Source organism: Corvus moneduloides, chromosome 4, assembly GCF_009650955.1.
Source record: "Corvus moneduloides isolate bCorMon1 chromosome 4, bCorMon1.pri, whole genome shotgun sequence".
In the NCBI taxonomy this organism is placed as follows: Eukaryota; Metazoa; Chordata; class Aves; order Passeriformes; family Corvidae; genus Corvus; species Corvus moneduloides.
In genome coordinates this window covers 62,234,481-62,251,420 of record NC_045479.1, presented here as the reverse complement: position 1 = coordinate 62,251,420, position 16,940 = coordinate 62,234,481, and the positions used below count along the sequence as shown (strand labels likewise).

The 16,940-nt window shown below is 38.3% G+C and overlaps 1 protein-coding gene across 3 annotated transcripts in view; it reads right to left on the bottom strand.

Annotated features, from left to right (window-relative positions):
• Window positions 1-16,940, bottom strand: part of RELN (reelin) — a 274,847-nt gene that overhangs the window by 149,121 nt on the left and 108,786 nt on the right. For all 3 annotated transcript variants that reach the window (XM_032106018.1, XM_032106019.1, XM_032106017.1), the window contains exons 4-6: window positions 15,722-15,792; window positions 6,619-6,651; window positions 4,956-5,034 (exon numbers count right to left, since the gene is read on the bottom strand). In XM_032106018.1, coding sequence (XP_031961909.1) covers window positions 4,956-5,034; window positions 6,619-6,651; window positions 15,722-15,792 — 183 coding nt within the window. The remainder of the gene's footprint in view (window positions 1-4,955; window positions 5,035-6,618; window positions 6,652-15,721; window positions 15,793-16,940) is intronic.

Here is a 16,940-nt window from a genome sequence, read left to right as displayed (position 1 = left end):
TCTCCTGGTGCAGACAGGAAAGTTAATTTCTTTTCTATTTATACAAACAGAAGACAGTATTTGCCCTGGCTGGGTGCAGATTTCTGCATTATCTTTCTCACCTGCCTGGTCTAAAATCTTAGCAAATTAAAATCACTTCAACTCTCTCTTCACAGCTGGTCCTTGCTGCCACTGCTGACATGTGTCACATTTATCAAGATGACTTCTCTGCAGACCTGCCATCACTCTCATCTCTGGCTTAGAGAGTCTCACCTCTCTCTGCTATTGTTCTTCACTTTGCTGAAGGGGAAACATCTGCTGTTTCCCCACCCCTATTTGTCATTTCTTTTCCCTCTACAATACCTGAGTATGTGGACATTATATTGACTGATGTCTTTTGTGATGTCTGAACCATAAAGAAGATAAACACCTCAAACTGCCAAGAGATTTTTAAACATAAATCTTTCTGAAGTTTAATCCCACAGTTTTAGTGCAATTTGGAAACCACTTTAGGACCTCTCTCTCCTGTCACAAAGCTTTCCTCAACCTCTTTGCCACTGGAAATATCACTGTACCTGTACATTTCTCATATGCCATGAAGAAGTGATGACCAAGAGAATCTCTATTTCTTATTGATTGATTTTACATGCTCAGCTATTCTTCATATCATCTTTGACAAGTGTGCCTTCTCTAAGTGACTGCTGCTTGGCTTTGAGATGAAACATGACATCAGATTGGGAAGGAGAGTTTAGCCAGCAATACACTTCTGTACAGGCTCTTTCTCTTTTAAATGTACTGAACCCCCTTTTTTCTACAGTTCTACTATGAAAACTGTTTTATACAGAAACATACATTAATGCCAGCATTTATTCTTTACTAATTTATGCATCTTCTTAACATTAAATCATTTATCATCAGTTTAAACAGACTTTTTTATTTTTACATTTGTTCTTGTTTGGCCTGGTTTAGTTCTTATATAGCACCTTTTTTTATACTCTCCACTGCAGTTTTATGAGGTTACATGGAGGCAAGATGGTCACAGGAACAGGTGCTCAATGGCCTAGACAGTCTTCTTCACACCACACATATTGGACCTCTACTCCTCCAGCCATTCCCTGGCAAGCAGTACATGGTGCAGATTCCCTTCCCATACTGAAGAAATCGGTTACTTCCATGGCTCCTGAGCTTTTTGATCTAACAGTGTCCTGTCAGTTTTCAGAAAGTCTCATGGACACTAATCACCTGTATTATTGTGCTTCTAATTAAAAAATGCACTAAACATTACTTTATGGTTAGTTCCACAAGTCAACAGTGACTGGCTGAGCATGGGCATTGGTGCTGCTTTTACAGTGGTGTGGGAATCACTTACCTACCTTCGCTTCCACAGCTAGTACGTCAGATATTTAATATATTGGGCATTTATGATTGTGTGAAGCATATTTGTTTCACAAGACTAGAAATCTTTGTAACGTTGGCAGCAAATAAAATCCAAGAAATGAGGAAATCTTTGCTTAAGTAAGCAGACTTCTGCCTATGGGTTGGGGACTTTGGAAATGACCATATTCTGACATGACTGGACACTGGAAGAAAATATGAGTTGGACAAACCACACAAGAAAATCCTCAACATGTGTGGGTTCCCAAGAAAATGAGAAAGAGGAGACATGCTCCCATTCCTGCATTCCCAGCAGAGAAATCCTCCTTCTTTGTTCTCCTTATGTGTCCACTCCTGTTGCCTCCTTCTCTCCCTGTCCCTTTCCCACTTTAGCAATTTCTCCTGTTTTCTTTCAATCACCAAATTTTGATTTAGGTTAGGAACTGTGGTGCTGTGATTTTTCTTTTACAAAGAGCCTTATCCCAACCTTCCCCTTCTCTTCCTTCTGCAGCTCCAAAAACACTCGTAGCTGCTCCTCCCCTGTTTCTGAGCCTCCAAAGAAACAGATGGCTGCTGGGAAGAATGTGTCTTTTAATGCATTTGAAAGAGCAGAATTCCATAAAAACCAGGCAGTCACTCTCAAAATCATAGAGTGCCCTTGTGCAAAATACTTATTTGATGTGAGGCCTGTCCCAGCAATGGAGTGACACACAGGCTCTGCTGGGAAACATAAAATTGGACACACAGAGAGGCTATAAACTGCTTAGCTGGTGCACTTGGATGGTACATCTCTGCCAGAGCTGCACATGCCAGAAGGGGAATCAGGAGGAGTGGGAAAATATTCATCGCTTCCAAGCCAGTGTTATTTAGGATTTGGGAAGAAAAGATTGTAGGAAAACACAAACACTTCTCTTTTCATCTGTACACAAATAATGGCTTCAGAAACGATAAGGGTGGCTCAGTGTAAGTGGCCCCATGGCACGGCCCTGCTGGGGTGTCTGCACACACGAGGCAGCTGTTCCGCACAGACCAGACTGAGCAGGGCTGGAAATACTGCTCCAGGACTCACTGCAATTGTTTGTGATAAAGATGGGATTTTAGCAGCTGCCAGGGGAAAAAATTCAATTTTAGGGTGGATGGCAACAACTGTTAATAATTCCTGATTTTACTCCCACTAGACAATCAAATGAGAGTGAGCTTTCTGCCACTAAGCGGGTCTTCACTGGAGGCAGAGCTACTGCAGAAATCCTTTGTGCAGAAAAGCTCACGATAGCTCATTATGGTTTTCTTTTATTTGTGCTACGTGTCTACTTAGCACTGCTGAAAATGCTGGCTTTCTGCTTTTAAGGGAAAATCTGTTTCAGGATTGTGGTGAGTTTTGGGACTCTCTCCCAGCACCCACCTCTCTGCACTGACTCACCAAACAAGGTGGGCAAAGTTTATTCCAGAGAGACCAAATCCAAATCCTGGGGAAAAAAGGAGCAGAAGACTGGGGGCTCTTTTAGTCTGAAATTTCTCTGCTGATTCTTCTATAAGCAAGGATGAATTTAAAGTTGAGAGCAATGGATAAATAAATTATGGAGGCTCCCAACAGACAAGCCCTCTGTGAGTTATGAGGCATCTGCAGGGAAATAATGCCTCTTCTCATTTCTTCCCACTCAAGTCCATTTAACACACTGCTGCTAAAGCTATCTACCTTGGCAGCTATTCTGCAACCCATTAAGAGTCCTTTATCTGTTCATACCCATAAAGAAAGAGGGGTTTTTATGTTGTAGTATTGCAGGTCCTTAATGCCACTAGTCCAGAAAAACATTTAAAGAGCTGACACAAAAGGAACAAAAGGAGCAAAAATTGTAGGCACGTATTAAAAACTATTAAAATGAGTATGTACGAAATAAAAATATCCATAAAATTCTGTAAACTACAGCATCTTTGCATGAGATGGTTAAGCTATGAAAGACCTGCACAGACGGGAAGTTGTGGCAGTCCTTAATAAAAAGGAAAATTAAGTCAAATGTCACAGAACAAATGTAATAACTAACAAATGTAGGTAAGTGCTAAAATGCTCATCAAGGATTTATTTGGACAAGATAAACTAACCCAGTAAAATATTTGTGTGTCTTGTATGAACTAAAACAATAGTTATATTTATGAAATAGGATTGGAAGAAATAGAAAACTCAGAAACAATCTTATACACAAAAAGGAGGCTACAACCTTCAAAAGTTCGTATCAAGACCAAGAGATGGTAATTTATCTGGGTGTTACATACTGTATATATATACTCACTATACAGAATAGAATCAGTTTTGTACAAAGAAAGATGTGTAACTTCCTCTTCTGTGACATTGTACACATACATCATATGAAATGGTCCTCTACCTCTGTGATCAGTGTGGTGCTAAAATTACTAATATTTAGGATTCAGAGGTGTAAGAGTTATCTTTGCTAAAAGAACACTCCTTTTGCCTAAAAGCTAACAGTCTGCAACTGTTTCCAACTCCCCTCCTCTGAGCTAAGGCAGCACCAGGGGGTCGCTCCTGTAGGCTCCACCAACAGTCATCTCTCCATGTTGTCCTGTTATTTACTGTTGGACAACTTAGGACTGTGGCAGTGACTTAAGGAGTCCATCCATCCCAGGGATGGCTATTTCACTGTATTAACATTGAAGTGATTATTTTTCCTCAGCTCTTCCCTTGTTTTCTGAACCAGTGCATGGGTTGGGTCTCTGCAATCACTTGGCAGAGAATGAGGAAGCAGAGGGAGAAATGAAGTCTGAGAGCTCTCTCACTATGGTCACAGTTCATAAAGCTGCTGCCTGACCTGTCCTAAGCTGTACTTGCCTTATTGTGCATGTGAGTGTTGAGATTCTTCTATAGCACCTACTGGTTAAAGAATGATAACATCTTGTGCTGGCTGTTTCAGACATAGACTGTGATAATATGAGTGACCCTATTCAGGAATCCCCAAAACTCCCAAACCCTAGCAATTGGGAGTTGCTACATAGAACTTAGAAGGGAAAGGTTTTCCTTCTTATACAATACAAAAGATTTGAAAAAGTGTGCCTTTCATAAAAAAAAGGGAAAAAAAATTCAACCTTGAACATTTTCATAAAAATTAGACAGAGGTATTTAATTCAGTTGGGGGTTTTGGGGGGGTTCTCATGATTTTTTTAATCATTTGGAAACACTTCAGTTTGGAAGGAATTTTTGCTATAGTTAGCTTCACCAAAAACAGGTACAACATAAAATTAAAAAAAAATTTGAAACAATAAAGTTTAATTATTGAAATTCTTCTCCTTTTTTTGATGAAAAGCTGTGTTTTCAGGAAACCAGAATACTCATTCATAAATATTCACTGAGCTCAGCTCTAGTCCTTCTATTTTTGGATTAGTTAAAAATTTGAAATCAACAAGAATTTGTCACCCACTTCAATGGGCTTAGAATTTCTCAGTCCCTCATTAATAAATTAATTAATAAACCAAAATGTTTAGGTCCTAATGAAGCAAACCCACACTTAAGTTTATACTCCACTTCATTCAATAAATATAATGTTTTCATTTGCTCAAATGCATGTAGAGGAGCGCAGAAGTCGGAAACTCACCACATGGTAGGATTCAATTCTTGCTGATGGTAAGAGTCAAAGTCATCTCGTAAGATAATGCTGTCACTGTGCATTTCAGCTGCAAAGAAAATAAAACAGTACATGAAAAATAATCCAGTGCAATCATCCCATGCTTTCTAAATATTACCTTAGCTAGGGTTAAAGTAATGCATTGTAAAATCTGCTTTTTAGGTTATTCTAGTTATAAAACCTGTGGTTTCTTAGTTACAGGGTTTTTTGCTTGCTATGGATCATAGTATCACAAAAAATTAAGAAGTGCCCCCATCATGAAAGTGTGATGGCTATGGAAAGATGAAGTCACCAAGTACATAATAAATCTTTTAAGAACTTTTGTTCCAAATTGTTGGTTTTCTGAATGTTTAGAAAAAAATCCTTCCAAATCCAGATTTTGAAAACATGGGAACAAGAATGGATGAGAAGTCCTAATGAGTCCTACAGCTCTTATAGTCAGGGGATGCATTCTGAAAATTCATACGCAAAAATCCGTGAGCTCATTGGAATTTCTCTGCTGCTATCGGCAGACCTGGCAGTAAAGGCCAACTCATCTGAGGAACTTAAACTGTGAGTTACATTATGCAAGTATTTCTCACCACTGTTCTGCAAACTTTGGACTCCAATATTCCACCTAGATTTACTGTCTCATTTATGTATGAGGACCAATAAACTCACTTAAAATCCCAAATCTTTGGCACCTGTGATTGTATTAGACAGAGCCTTCTCTACAAATACTTCCACTAAATGAATGAAGTAACTGTCACTTGCTATTCAAACTAAGCAAGAATGCCAGAATCTGTCCTGGACTAATCAAATTGCAGCACAAGGGTTGGTGGGTGCAGGGATGGAGAGCAGGAGCAGCAGTGCCTTGCTCTGGGGTCCACCTTGGAGGTGCACTGGCACAAAATCTTCCTCACAGTAATGTTGCTCTGGTGTGAGGTGCTGTCCCACACTGAGGGTTATGGGTCATAGAATCAGAGAATGGTTTGGGTTGAAAGGGACCTTGAAGACCATCTAATTCTAATGCCTCTGGCATGGGCAGTGACACCTCTCAGATTGTTCAAAATCACATCCAACCTGACCTTGAACACTTCCAGGGATGGGGCATCCACAGCTTCTCTGGCAACCTATTCCAGTGTCTCACCACCCTTACAATAAAGATTTTCTTCCTGATAGTTAATCTAAACCTGCATTCTTTCAGTTTGAAACCCTTTATTTCCCCTTGTCCTATTACCACAAGCCCTTGTAAAAAATTCCTCTCCAGCTTTCTTGTAGCCCCTTTAAGCTTTAATGTCTCTCTGAAACCTTCCCTTCTCCAGGCAGAACAACCCCAACTCTTCCAGCCTGTTTTCATAGCAGGGGTGCTCCAGTCCTGGTTCTCATGCAAACAGATGCTCTAATGCATAACTAGGAAAAAAAGCCCTGCAGCATGGTATACTCACACTGCAAGGATTCAAAGGCAATAAAGAGCAATAAAAATCACAATGAAGAAACAACTAATCAGAATTAGACACAATTCAATTCATTTTATATGAATCTCATTTTTATTTGAATTCCTCAGACCTATTTTCGTGTGACCTTACAGGTTTTTTATTATAATAAAATCAGTGATTCTGATTTTAAGTAGTAAGAATGATAAATCACCTACCTAGGTGAGGATGTAAGGGAGCTTCTGTTGGGGCTGTGGAAAACAAAGACACATGCATGAATATCTGCTATGATCAGGGCTCAATTGCAGCATTAAAAATCGATTCAGCTTAAAACAAATTGTACAGTACATATTCTCTTAAGTCAGTTATCCCGATAGCTTAATTGTGAAAAACATGATAGACCCCAAAAGTTACAAAAATATAATAGGAAAACTAAAATAATTATTCTCTTGATTAAAATAAGCATCAAAATAAATGAAAGTCAGTACTAGTTTTACAGCAAGGTAAAAAGATCACTTCTAGTCTAGAATTATGAGATATTATTAAAAATAATTTGGCTTGGGGTTCAAGGATTAACAAAGAGAGTGGGAATTAGGCTGAACAAGAGAAATAGTCTCGGGGTGGCAAAAAATGCCACGCTTTGATTTTTTATACTGCACTGAACATTTTACTGGGCATATTATTGGGGGAAATAATCCAAATATTCCTAGGGCAACAAGTAACAGATTGACTCTGTAAATCACTGTATCAAACACTTCTATCAAAGCGTGTTTTTGCAGGCAATGCTGATCAATTCCCCAGTAGGTCTCTGTCTCCCAAGAAACAGCAAAATGTTGTAAAGACATACTGCATGAGGAGCATATGTGTGAAATGGCACAATTTTATTAAGTAATCTTCTACCAAAAATTTGAGAGGAGTCTTGGTGTAGCATTACACACATGGAACCAAAATGGATCTGAAAGGGCACAGTGACATAAAAATATATGGAGAAGTCTAGAGACTGGCTGCACAGTGTGTTAGATACTCCGTGGCAGCTACACCCATAGCCTTGCTCGACCTTAAATCCAAAGTAAGTTACATCTCTTTCATGGAAGCCAAGTGGGTGCATATAACCAAAATCCTGGGAAGCAGCTACCTATTTGTCTATCAGTACCTCAGCCATGGATCTATATTTCCAGCTGTATTTTGGGCTTTGGTAAAAAAAAACATCCCAAAAAAAAGAGAGATTATTTGAAGCCAAGATTCATTTGATGATTCTGTGTTTTTCATTGGGCACTGACCTAAATTTTATCACTACTCCTGATTTCTTCAGCATATTTGCAATAAAATACTGAAGTACTGCAATTTCTGTCATAACATCTGACAAACTAAAAATAGATTAAAAATAAACATGAAAATGAATGCAGCAATCTGTGTAGAGCTCTCACACATAGTCATCTGAATAGAAAGTCCAACACAAATCTCAAGAATTTTGCTTTTCTCTTCCTGCTTACTCCTTAAACACTGGGTTTGCAAGGAGGCATGACAATCTGTAATGAAATTGCAACATTTCATGGGAAGTAGGTGATGAAGACTGAGCAGTCAACAACTGAGGTATCAGCAGACCAGAAAATGATGGCAAGCAATCTGGATTTACTTTAGACAGAAAACTTTGACTTAACTGACTTACAAATTAGAAGACTGACATGTTTTATACCATCCACTAACCTGATAAGTATATACATACATGTATATACATACATATCTCTACTAACCTTATGTACATATATACGTGTGTGTGTGCATACGTGTGTGTGTACACACACACACATACATATATATATATATATGCACACTGAAAACTACCACTGAAAACTACCACTGAAAACTTTACTGCAACTGAGAGAAAAGACCTACTTAAGAGTCTGTTGTTGTTTCAGAAATCTGAAATCTTTTTTCTTTTTTGTGGCTAACTCACTCCATTTTTTATACAAGAAATTCACCCGTGCTGCTTTTTCTTCCCTAGCAGAAATGCCAATAATGACTCTAGCAATGGCCAAGACCTCTCATCACGATGGTACAAAATCTGGAGAAATACAACTATTGCATGTTAAGCTTGGCACTACCTCCAGTATAGTGCTGGATTGCACTGGTGAATCCTACAGTGGAAAAGACTGAACTTGTCCATTGCAGCCCCAGGTGTTGTTTTTCTCTATGGGAATGTGTAAATTTCACCAGAAACCTTTTTAAAATTATTTGTACTGAAGAAATGGACTGAACTGGATTAACTGAATTATTTCCCAGGTTGAGCAACACAAACTGTTCTGGATTTTGACAGCAGGAAAAGAAGCACATTATGGCATGGGATTTGTAATGATCCTGATGTTGTAACAGGCTAGGTTCAAAATAAAATCTCTCTTTCTGATGTTCTGCATAACCCCTTTTCAGTAGTTCCAGAGCAGTACTGAGGGGTGATCTGCTGTGAACACAGGGGTGGCTGAGAGCCACCTATGAGGAGCGTGGTCATGTCAGGGCACATCATGGGCAGACTCATCAGTTGCCCAATCAAATTTCATTGGCCTTTGAAAGTAACTCAACTGAAGGAGACCCCCTGCTCCAAGGAGAGCAGTTCAGACCTCCAGATGAAAACGAAGGACTGCAGTATCATTCATTCCAGGTTGCTTGTCATGGCTCTTTGGAAGACACTTTCTGTGGAAAGGGCTCCAGCCAAGGATACACACAATCATTGATGACACTTTCTGAAATTATTATGCAAAATTTCAGCATTCAGCAAAAAGGCACAGGTATAGCACAAACTTGGCATCTTTACATTTGCAAACTCTTTCGACTTCACCATTATTTAATAAAACTTGATGTTTATGTGATTAAACTATACAGAATTGGGATCTGAGATTTTTTCCTGAAACAGCTCTTCCACTACATGCATAGTACATTGCAAAACAAAACTGCTTAGCAATAGAATGAAAAGAAGGAAATCGTGCAGGTGCATATTTATGCTACTGATCAATCATCAAAAAATCTAGAGGTGGAACTAAGCAAACACTTAAGGCTAGACAAAGTTGTTGTTGTTACAAAAACAGATTTTATGGCAGGGAGAGGTTACATTTCCTAAATCTTTACAGGATCTAAGAAGCCCAAGTATTTTTGCCTGTGGTATTCTGATTGTAATTCAAATTCCTGAGCTGAATATGACAAAAGACAGTGAAGGAACCATTTAATGAGTGATAAACATAGACTTTAATCTCTCTATGAACAATTTCTATATTACACTTTTTATTTCATTGCAAAACAGCACTGTGTTGATCTTCAAGTGTTGTATTTAAGGCCCAGAAATAGTAGAAATTCAGAACATAACACAAAACTAACTGTGATTGTTTTAAAATATTTTCAGATCTGCCTTGCTAATCAATTTGTAGAACTACAAACTTTTAGGTAACATGGATTTTTCCATAAGCCATACACTGTGGCTAATTTCAAATGGAGTTTTTTTGTACAATATGACAAAGCTAAAAGAAATGATACAGTGCAGAGTAGCTATAGAGTGTAAAGATATAAATTTATAATTTAAAAGGAATTATACAATACTTCAGGCTGAAAGGGAAAAAGAAAGACCATCTCAGTTCATATTTTAAACCATTATTCACTTTCTTAGATGTTCCTTAGGCACATGGTTGGATGGTTTTAAATTTAGAACCAGTATTTGTGTGGCTCCAAAATGCATCTTAGCTTGAATGAGAATGACATACTTTTTAAAAAAGTAAAGTAGATGAATTTATTATTTGATTTTTAACTAGCACCCTGGGTGTATACACAGCTTTACAAGAGATGAATTGTAGTGAGCAAAGAATGGAAGCAGAGCTCAACTGAGGTCACAATCTAAGAGGCATGAGCAAATACAGTATGAGAAAATGTAAGGAAATGTAGAGAGCTCGCCTTGTGAGACAAGGCAATCCCTTTGGTAAGGAAAAGCAGAGAAGAAAGTATGCAATAAGAAGTGATTCAGAGAGAGAAAGGCCACAGCCAAACTGGAAGCGTGAGAATCTTGAGGAAGCTAATGGGGAATTCAAAAATCAATGGAGACATTGTGGGGTTCTGTGTCAACAGAATGAGGGAGAATGAAGGCATCTTTTGGAGTAAAAAGTTAAATTTTTCTGTGGATGAAGTAAGGCTACTGAAAGGTTAAGCCAATTTAAATATGCCCCTTTTTTATTAAATGGGAAGGGAGGGAAATATGAAAGAAGTGGGAAGGGAATGTCATCTTCCAGAAATTTGAATGTGAGGAGGAAAAAACCAATTTGGTGGCGGTCTTGTTGTCATGAAAAAATAAGAACCAAAATCATTAAAGATGGTGATAGTTAACTGTTAAGTAACACTAGTCTCCATTCAGATAAAAAGAGCAAGCATAAGGCAAAATAAAATAAACACGTCCCAGAAAAATCTATTTGTACTATTGACACCCATATTCCATAGAGCTCTGGGGTCAAGACAGTATATAGGGATAGGTAGAAAATGCAGCATAGGAAAATACTCTTAAAACTCACTAAAACATATACCTTCTTTTTTTTCTCAGAACCCTGAACTTTGTCCGTTTTTTAATATAAACAGAAAGTGAATTACAGTAACAGAAATGACCACATGCTCCCAGACAAACACTGTGCTTAGAGTTCTACAGCCAGGGGCCATCAGCTATTGCTCATCAATTCATGACAAATGAGGTGTGGAGGGAGGTATCCTCTCCTTTGCAGATTATGAAGTCTAATCTCCTTGTCATTAGCAGCCAGATGAAGATAAAAAAGGAAATTAATGCTTTTATTTAGACTCCCTCCAATACTTTCTGCTGGTAAACAAAGTTGCTATTGAATGATAGAGGCTGAGCATCCCCTAGGGAGAGTCAGTGAGTTGCCCCAGGGTTGTGTTATTCTTGCTGACACATAAACTGAGGAACTTCACACCAGCTCTATTCTCCAGTCCTCTGCTCTGTAAAATACTGCTCTGAGAGCTTGTAAAATACAAACCTGAGAGCCTGAAATCTGTTTTGTGTTTCTTTTTCAGAGTGTTCCTAAATTTTACAAGGTGCAAAACACACCTGAAAGGTCTTGCACAAACATTTGGGCAAAAATTCTCAAATAAAAGAGAGTCTGGGCCAGTTCTCAGGATTTGCTTTCAGTATGGAGATGTCTGTCAGACTGTAGAGAGGTCTCTTAAGAAAAGAAACCCAGTCCTACAATTCATGGCATTGAGCATGAGATTGCATAAAATTCTGGGAATTAAGCAGAAGGGAATGATATTGCACTAAGAGGAAACAGCTTCCTTCATCTTTTCCATCTCTTAGGTTTTACTGTTCTGGGATTCTCTGCTAATCAGTCAGAACTAAACTACACACAAGTCTCCCAGTATGGTCCTTTTTCCAAAGAATGGTTCTACTGGTCCAAGTTACAGTGTACCAAGGAAAAGGCCTCCTTACCTGATATCACCCTACTTGGTGTGGCAAAGGCAGGCAGGATGGTGCCCCACAAACTGTTCCTCCCAGCAACATTTTTATTTTCATGCAAACCAAAGCTCTTCTGAGTTCTGCTATGCAGTGCAGCCAGATCTGATGTCTTGTCAACTCAATTTTAATTTGCCACTGTTTGTTAACGTATGATTTTTGTTCTACTCAAGCCAGGAATACATATGAATCAACATGCACAATACTAAATTTACCTTATTTTCCATTTATTTTACTATTATATCAATGAGTTAAATATATGGTTTATTAAATGCATTTTTACTGGCAAGAATATAATCAAATCAGTTATTATGATCCTTATTTGTCCTTAGAAGCATTGATAAGACATCCATCTTTTCTAGCTTCTTTTATGTTTGTTTGGGTTTTTTCCTATTAGTGCTGGATTAACATTTTCTATGATAATTTTTTTGTATCCTTTCTTCAATATAATTCTCATAAAATTTAAAGCTTACATCAGCTCTCAAACATCTCCCTAGCTTCCTAAAATATGTATTATATTCTGAACACAGAGCTTTTTAAGTAATTATTATACTTTCTTTGGTGTCTTTCCCTATGGCATCATTTCTTACTCCATTTACATTATACATATGGCATTGCCATCCCTTAACACTACCCTTTATCATCCTCTAATTCTCTTCAAAATACAAAAACCCACTTTCCTTTCACTGCACAAATTCCATTAACTCTATTAGGATTAGGATTTATTAATGTACATCTGAGGGTGGACAGCCACAGGGAACATGATTTTTGAGATTCCTTGCTACTTTCACATCTTCATGTATATCCTCTTTACTAGACATTATGAAGTCTAATATCACCTGCAGTGAACATACTTATTAAGAAGATGTCCCATAATAAATCTATGAAGTTGCCCTGTGGTTTTATTTTTCTTTACTTAATATGTCACATCATTCAGTGCACTATTTCAGTATAGTTATGTTTAGGGCTGGAAACACTATAAAGCCTCATTTATGTCAATCTACTTTGCTGTTTTGCATATATATTAATATGATATTTGCATCTAAATAAATTCACTAATTCTTCCTGAAAGAAGGAAGATTCTTTCTAAAGAATTCCTTTGTTTATATTAGGGGTGTTGATGAAAATTGAATAAATGAAGTAAGGTCTACTTCAAAGAAGGCCTCTTTTCTTTGAATAGGAAAATTAATTCTAATTGTATAAGAATGATAATAGTATGCAGTGGTTAGAGAGTAATGCAATGCACACTGTGTGCTGGAGAAATAAGAACAAAAGGCAGAGGAGAGCCTGGTGCTGGAAGGGATGTGAGGAAGGATAGTGGGCAATGCAGTGGTTGAATATCCAAGTCAAGCAAACTGTGTCTGAGCTAGGAAACTAAGGGGAGAGAAGCCATGATGAGGATAAAAATGTGGGATAAGAACCAACAGAACGACTGAGAAGCTTGCACATCAGTATTGCAGGGAAATCTGATCACTGCTACAGTTGTCATACACTGTCCACTGCTCACAGAACAGCACCTCTGGGTGATCCTTGCCTAAGCAAATCTAATGTTTGCAGAGGTACTGCAGTGATATCGCATATTTCGAGGATGATAAATCCAGAAAGTCTCTGAAGTGACTGTGTATAAAGCAAAGAGTATTGATGGGAAAAATAATGGGAAACACTCAAGTTATAAGGATGTGGGAGACTGTGACAAGGTGGGGAAGCTGAAGGCCCATTCGGGAAGCTGAAGGCCCTTTCAGGAAGCTGGTGCAAGATGTGGCTATCAGTGGCTGGATGGGAGGAGGAGGCAGCAAAGGGATTGTCACAGCTGAGCAGCCAATGGGATATCTCAGCATCCTTTATACCCTGCACACAATCAATACCCAAATTCTATTTTCTCCTTGTTCTGCAGAGTTCCTGTGAACTCAGGGACAGCACACAGTAACATAAGGGCTTACTGTTCTAACCGACATTAAGTGTTGCTAAAATGTTGATCCCAGGTTAGATTATGCTCCAAAATTGCAGAACTGTAAAGCAGAAGGGTGGAAGAATAAAAGTTTCTTTTGTCAGCTCTCCTACTAAAATCTCAGGGAACAGCATGTCTGAAGAAGGACTGTCAAGTCTGTATGGATGGATATCTACCCACTTGCCTCTGCTTACCAAGGTACTTTCTTCTAGCAGGGAGAAATCTTGTTGCTTTGCCCATATTCTCCTTGACCATGCTGCCAGTTCTGACACTGACAGTCATGTATTTCCATTCATGGGAAGCTATGCTTGTGCACAGCTTTCACCATCCTGGTCACTGCCAGCTCTTTGTCACTGCCATCAATATGTCTCTTACTTCCCTCTCCCTTCCTTACCTGTTCTGGCCACCCCTGTCTTTGGCTGTGGTGTGCTCACTCTGCATCTATGCCTTGGAGCATTTAATCTGTTTATGAGGTTTTTTGTCACTTCATGCTGATTACTCTGCATATTCATTTTTCCATTCTTGACTCATGTCCATCCAGCAAGCAGCCCGGGTGAGATATCCTCTCCATCCTCCTTAGCACATCCCAAATGGCGATCCTGCCAACAGTTCTGTTCCAGGTCCCTGTACACCAGTCACTGAAACACTACTCTTTCACACCCACATTATGGGTGTACAATTATCTCCTGTTAATTTCCCAGATGTTTTTCCCTCCCCACAGCAAAAACATGCCTGGCCCAATCACCTTCCATGCAGATCACCATAACAGTCCCTTCTCATTGCCAGCACCTGTGTTACATATTTCTAATTCCTTCAAAGTATAACCAACATCCTAGCTTGATAGATAACATTTTGTCACCTCTTTTAATCCCTCTTCCTACTTCCATTGAACTATAACAAAAGTGAAAAGTTGAATATTGAAAATTGAAGTGTTTTTTGCCTCATTATCACAAAGCTACTGTTGATACCTTATATGACTAACTCAATTTATGCTCCTGATATAATGTCCAACAGCTTTTTATAGCTAAAGCCGTATTCCCAAACTCACAGGAAAAAAAAACCTTATAGCTCAAATGCCCCCAAGAGATGTGTTTTACATGATTTTCTCTTGTGTGTTAATATGACAACACATTTCCAATTTTAAAATCTTTATTTTAAATCATTTGGCCCATGTTTCATTGTTTCTTTTCACATGGAAATTTCACTGGAATTTTGCTGATGTAACTGGAAATTCCTTTCTCTCCTGTACCAAAAATGATGGATACCTTCTCTCCTTCTCACTGTTTTAATGAAGCAGGTTCAAAGCAAAGTACTCCTTGTAGACAACAGATGACAACAGAACATTTATTTTTTAGGTTATTCATTGAAAGGATAAGCTGTGAAAACAATTAGATTTTTAAAGTTTGTGTAAGTCAAACATTTTGTTTAGCTATAAAAATGATCAAATGTTGTATGTGACGGGCAAAGATTCAATGGCCTACTTTCACAAAATGGGAAGGCAGAATTTTCACAAGGACATGTGTGAGCTGGATAGTAAACAAAGCTTTTGCTGCAGGCATATTGCTCAAAGTTAATACAGTGAGGGCTAAAACTCAGCTTGTGGTTCTGACAGAAAAGAAATGTTGGCTATTACAGGCTGATTTTAGGCATGTGCGTAATGCTACTTCAAGTTTGTATATTCCCCAACACTTAGCAGAGAGGAAAAGTGGGATTCCTGGATAGCTAATGGGAAGTATGAAGCCAAAGAAACTCAGTTTCAAGAATGTAAATAAGATCCTGGTATGAGGTGTTCTACAGAATAGCTTTCACGAAGAGTAACGCTGACATGCTGGTACAACGGAAAACCACATTTGACAGATATTTTTAGAATTACAGTGATTCTTACCTCCCTGTTCACACAGCTGTTGTGCTAAGGCATCCTTGAATATAACTTGGCCCCTATGAGTAGCTGTAGCCCTGTGAACATAAAAAACACAACAATAAATAATGTAGTAAACTTATTTATATATGCATATGTATATCTTTATGAATAACTAATCAAAAGTCCCATTCTGCTTTCTTTCTGTGTTCTTCTTTGTGCACTCTTCTAAATTTATAGAATAATTTGCAGTGATTGTTTTGGGCATAGCAAAAGAAAATTCCTACACCAAAATGGCTGGGTTGGTAATAAAAATCACTGGCACGGAGGTTAAATGAAGGACATCTTTGACATATGTCTATAGCTGCACATAGAGTTTCTATATTTGAGGCCTCAAAAGTTTTGTCTGAAGAATAATTAATTCCCATTAGTGACCCACAGCTAGAAGACCTGTTAATGTACCACAGAACTTGTCATTTTTTTCCCTCATGATCAGGTAGAAATACAATGCCAAGTGATTTGTTTTTCTCTTACAGAGCTCTCATGTTAGCAGTGATAGTTTTACTTTCCAATTGCTCATTTAATCCCTCTTTTCCAAGTGCAGCACTTCACAACATCAGTTTTATCTCAGAGATTTCAAAACCTTTCAGTATTTGCAAGTGTAGTATTTGAAGTCTGATTTCTTTCAGCCAAAGTTCGTCCAGTATCTGTCTAGACTCATACACACCCTTCATGCATGTTCTTTAGCCTTTCTCTAATTAACATTAATGGGCTCAGTGTAGATCCCTGTGAAGTCCTTGAAATAGCCTCTCAGTTCAACAGTAAGATGTTGAAAGCTACTTTATCAGTGCAGTTTCTCAGCCAGCAGTGTGCCCTCTCTAATGGATCATGCCTAGCTTGCTTATAAAATATCAGAAAAGACAGAAAATGAAAGTCAAAATACATTATATTTTTCCTCACTACTGGGCCAGTTACCCCGAAAAGGAAGAAGAATCAAAGTAACACATCTAATACTAAATTTTCCTATACAGTTTTACCTCAGGGTAAAACCCGTCTTCAAACTGTCAGAGTATGAACAAGAGTAAAGCTTCTCTGGGATCTGCTTTGCTTCCTATACATTTAGGAAAGCTTTATTTTCACCAATGTGTGTGTCCTGAAATGCAAAACTATGCTCACCTGATGCTTCTAGGGCTTTCAGACACTCTCTTCCTCTGCCTAAGGAAGGAGAGCTGTGTTGCCTTTTTCA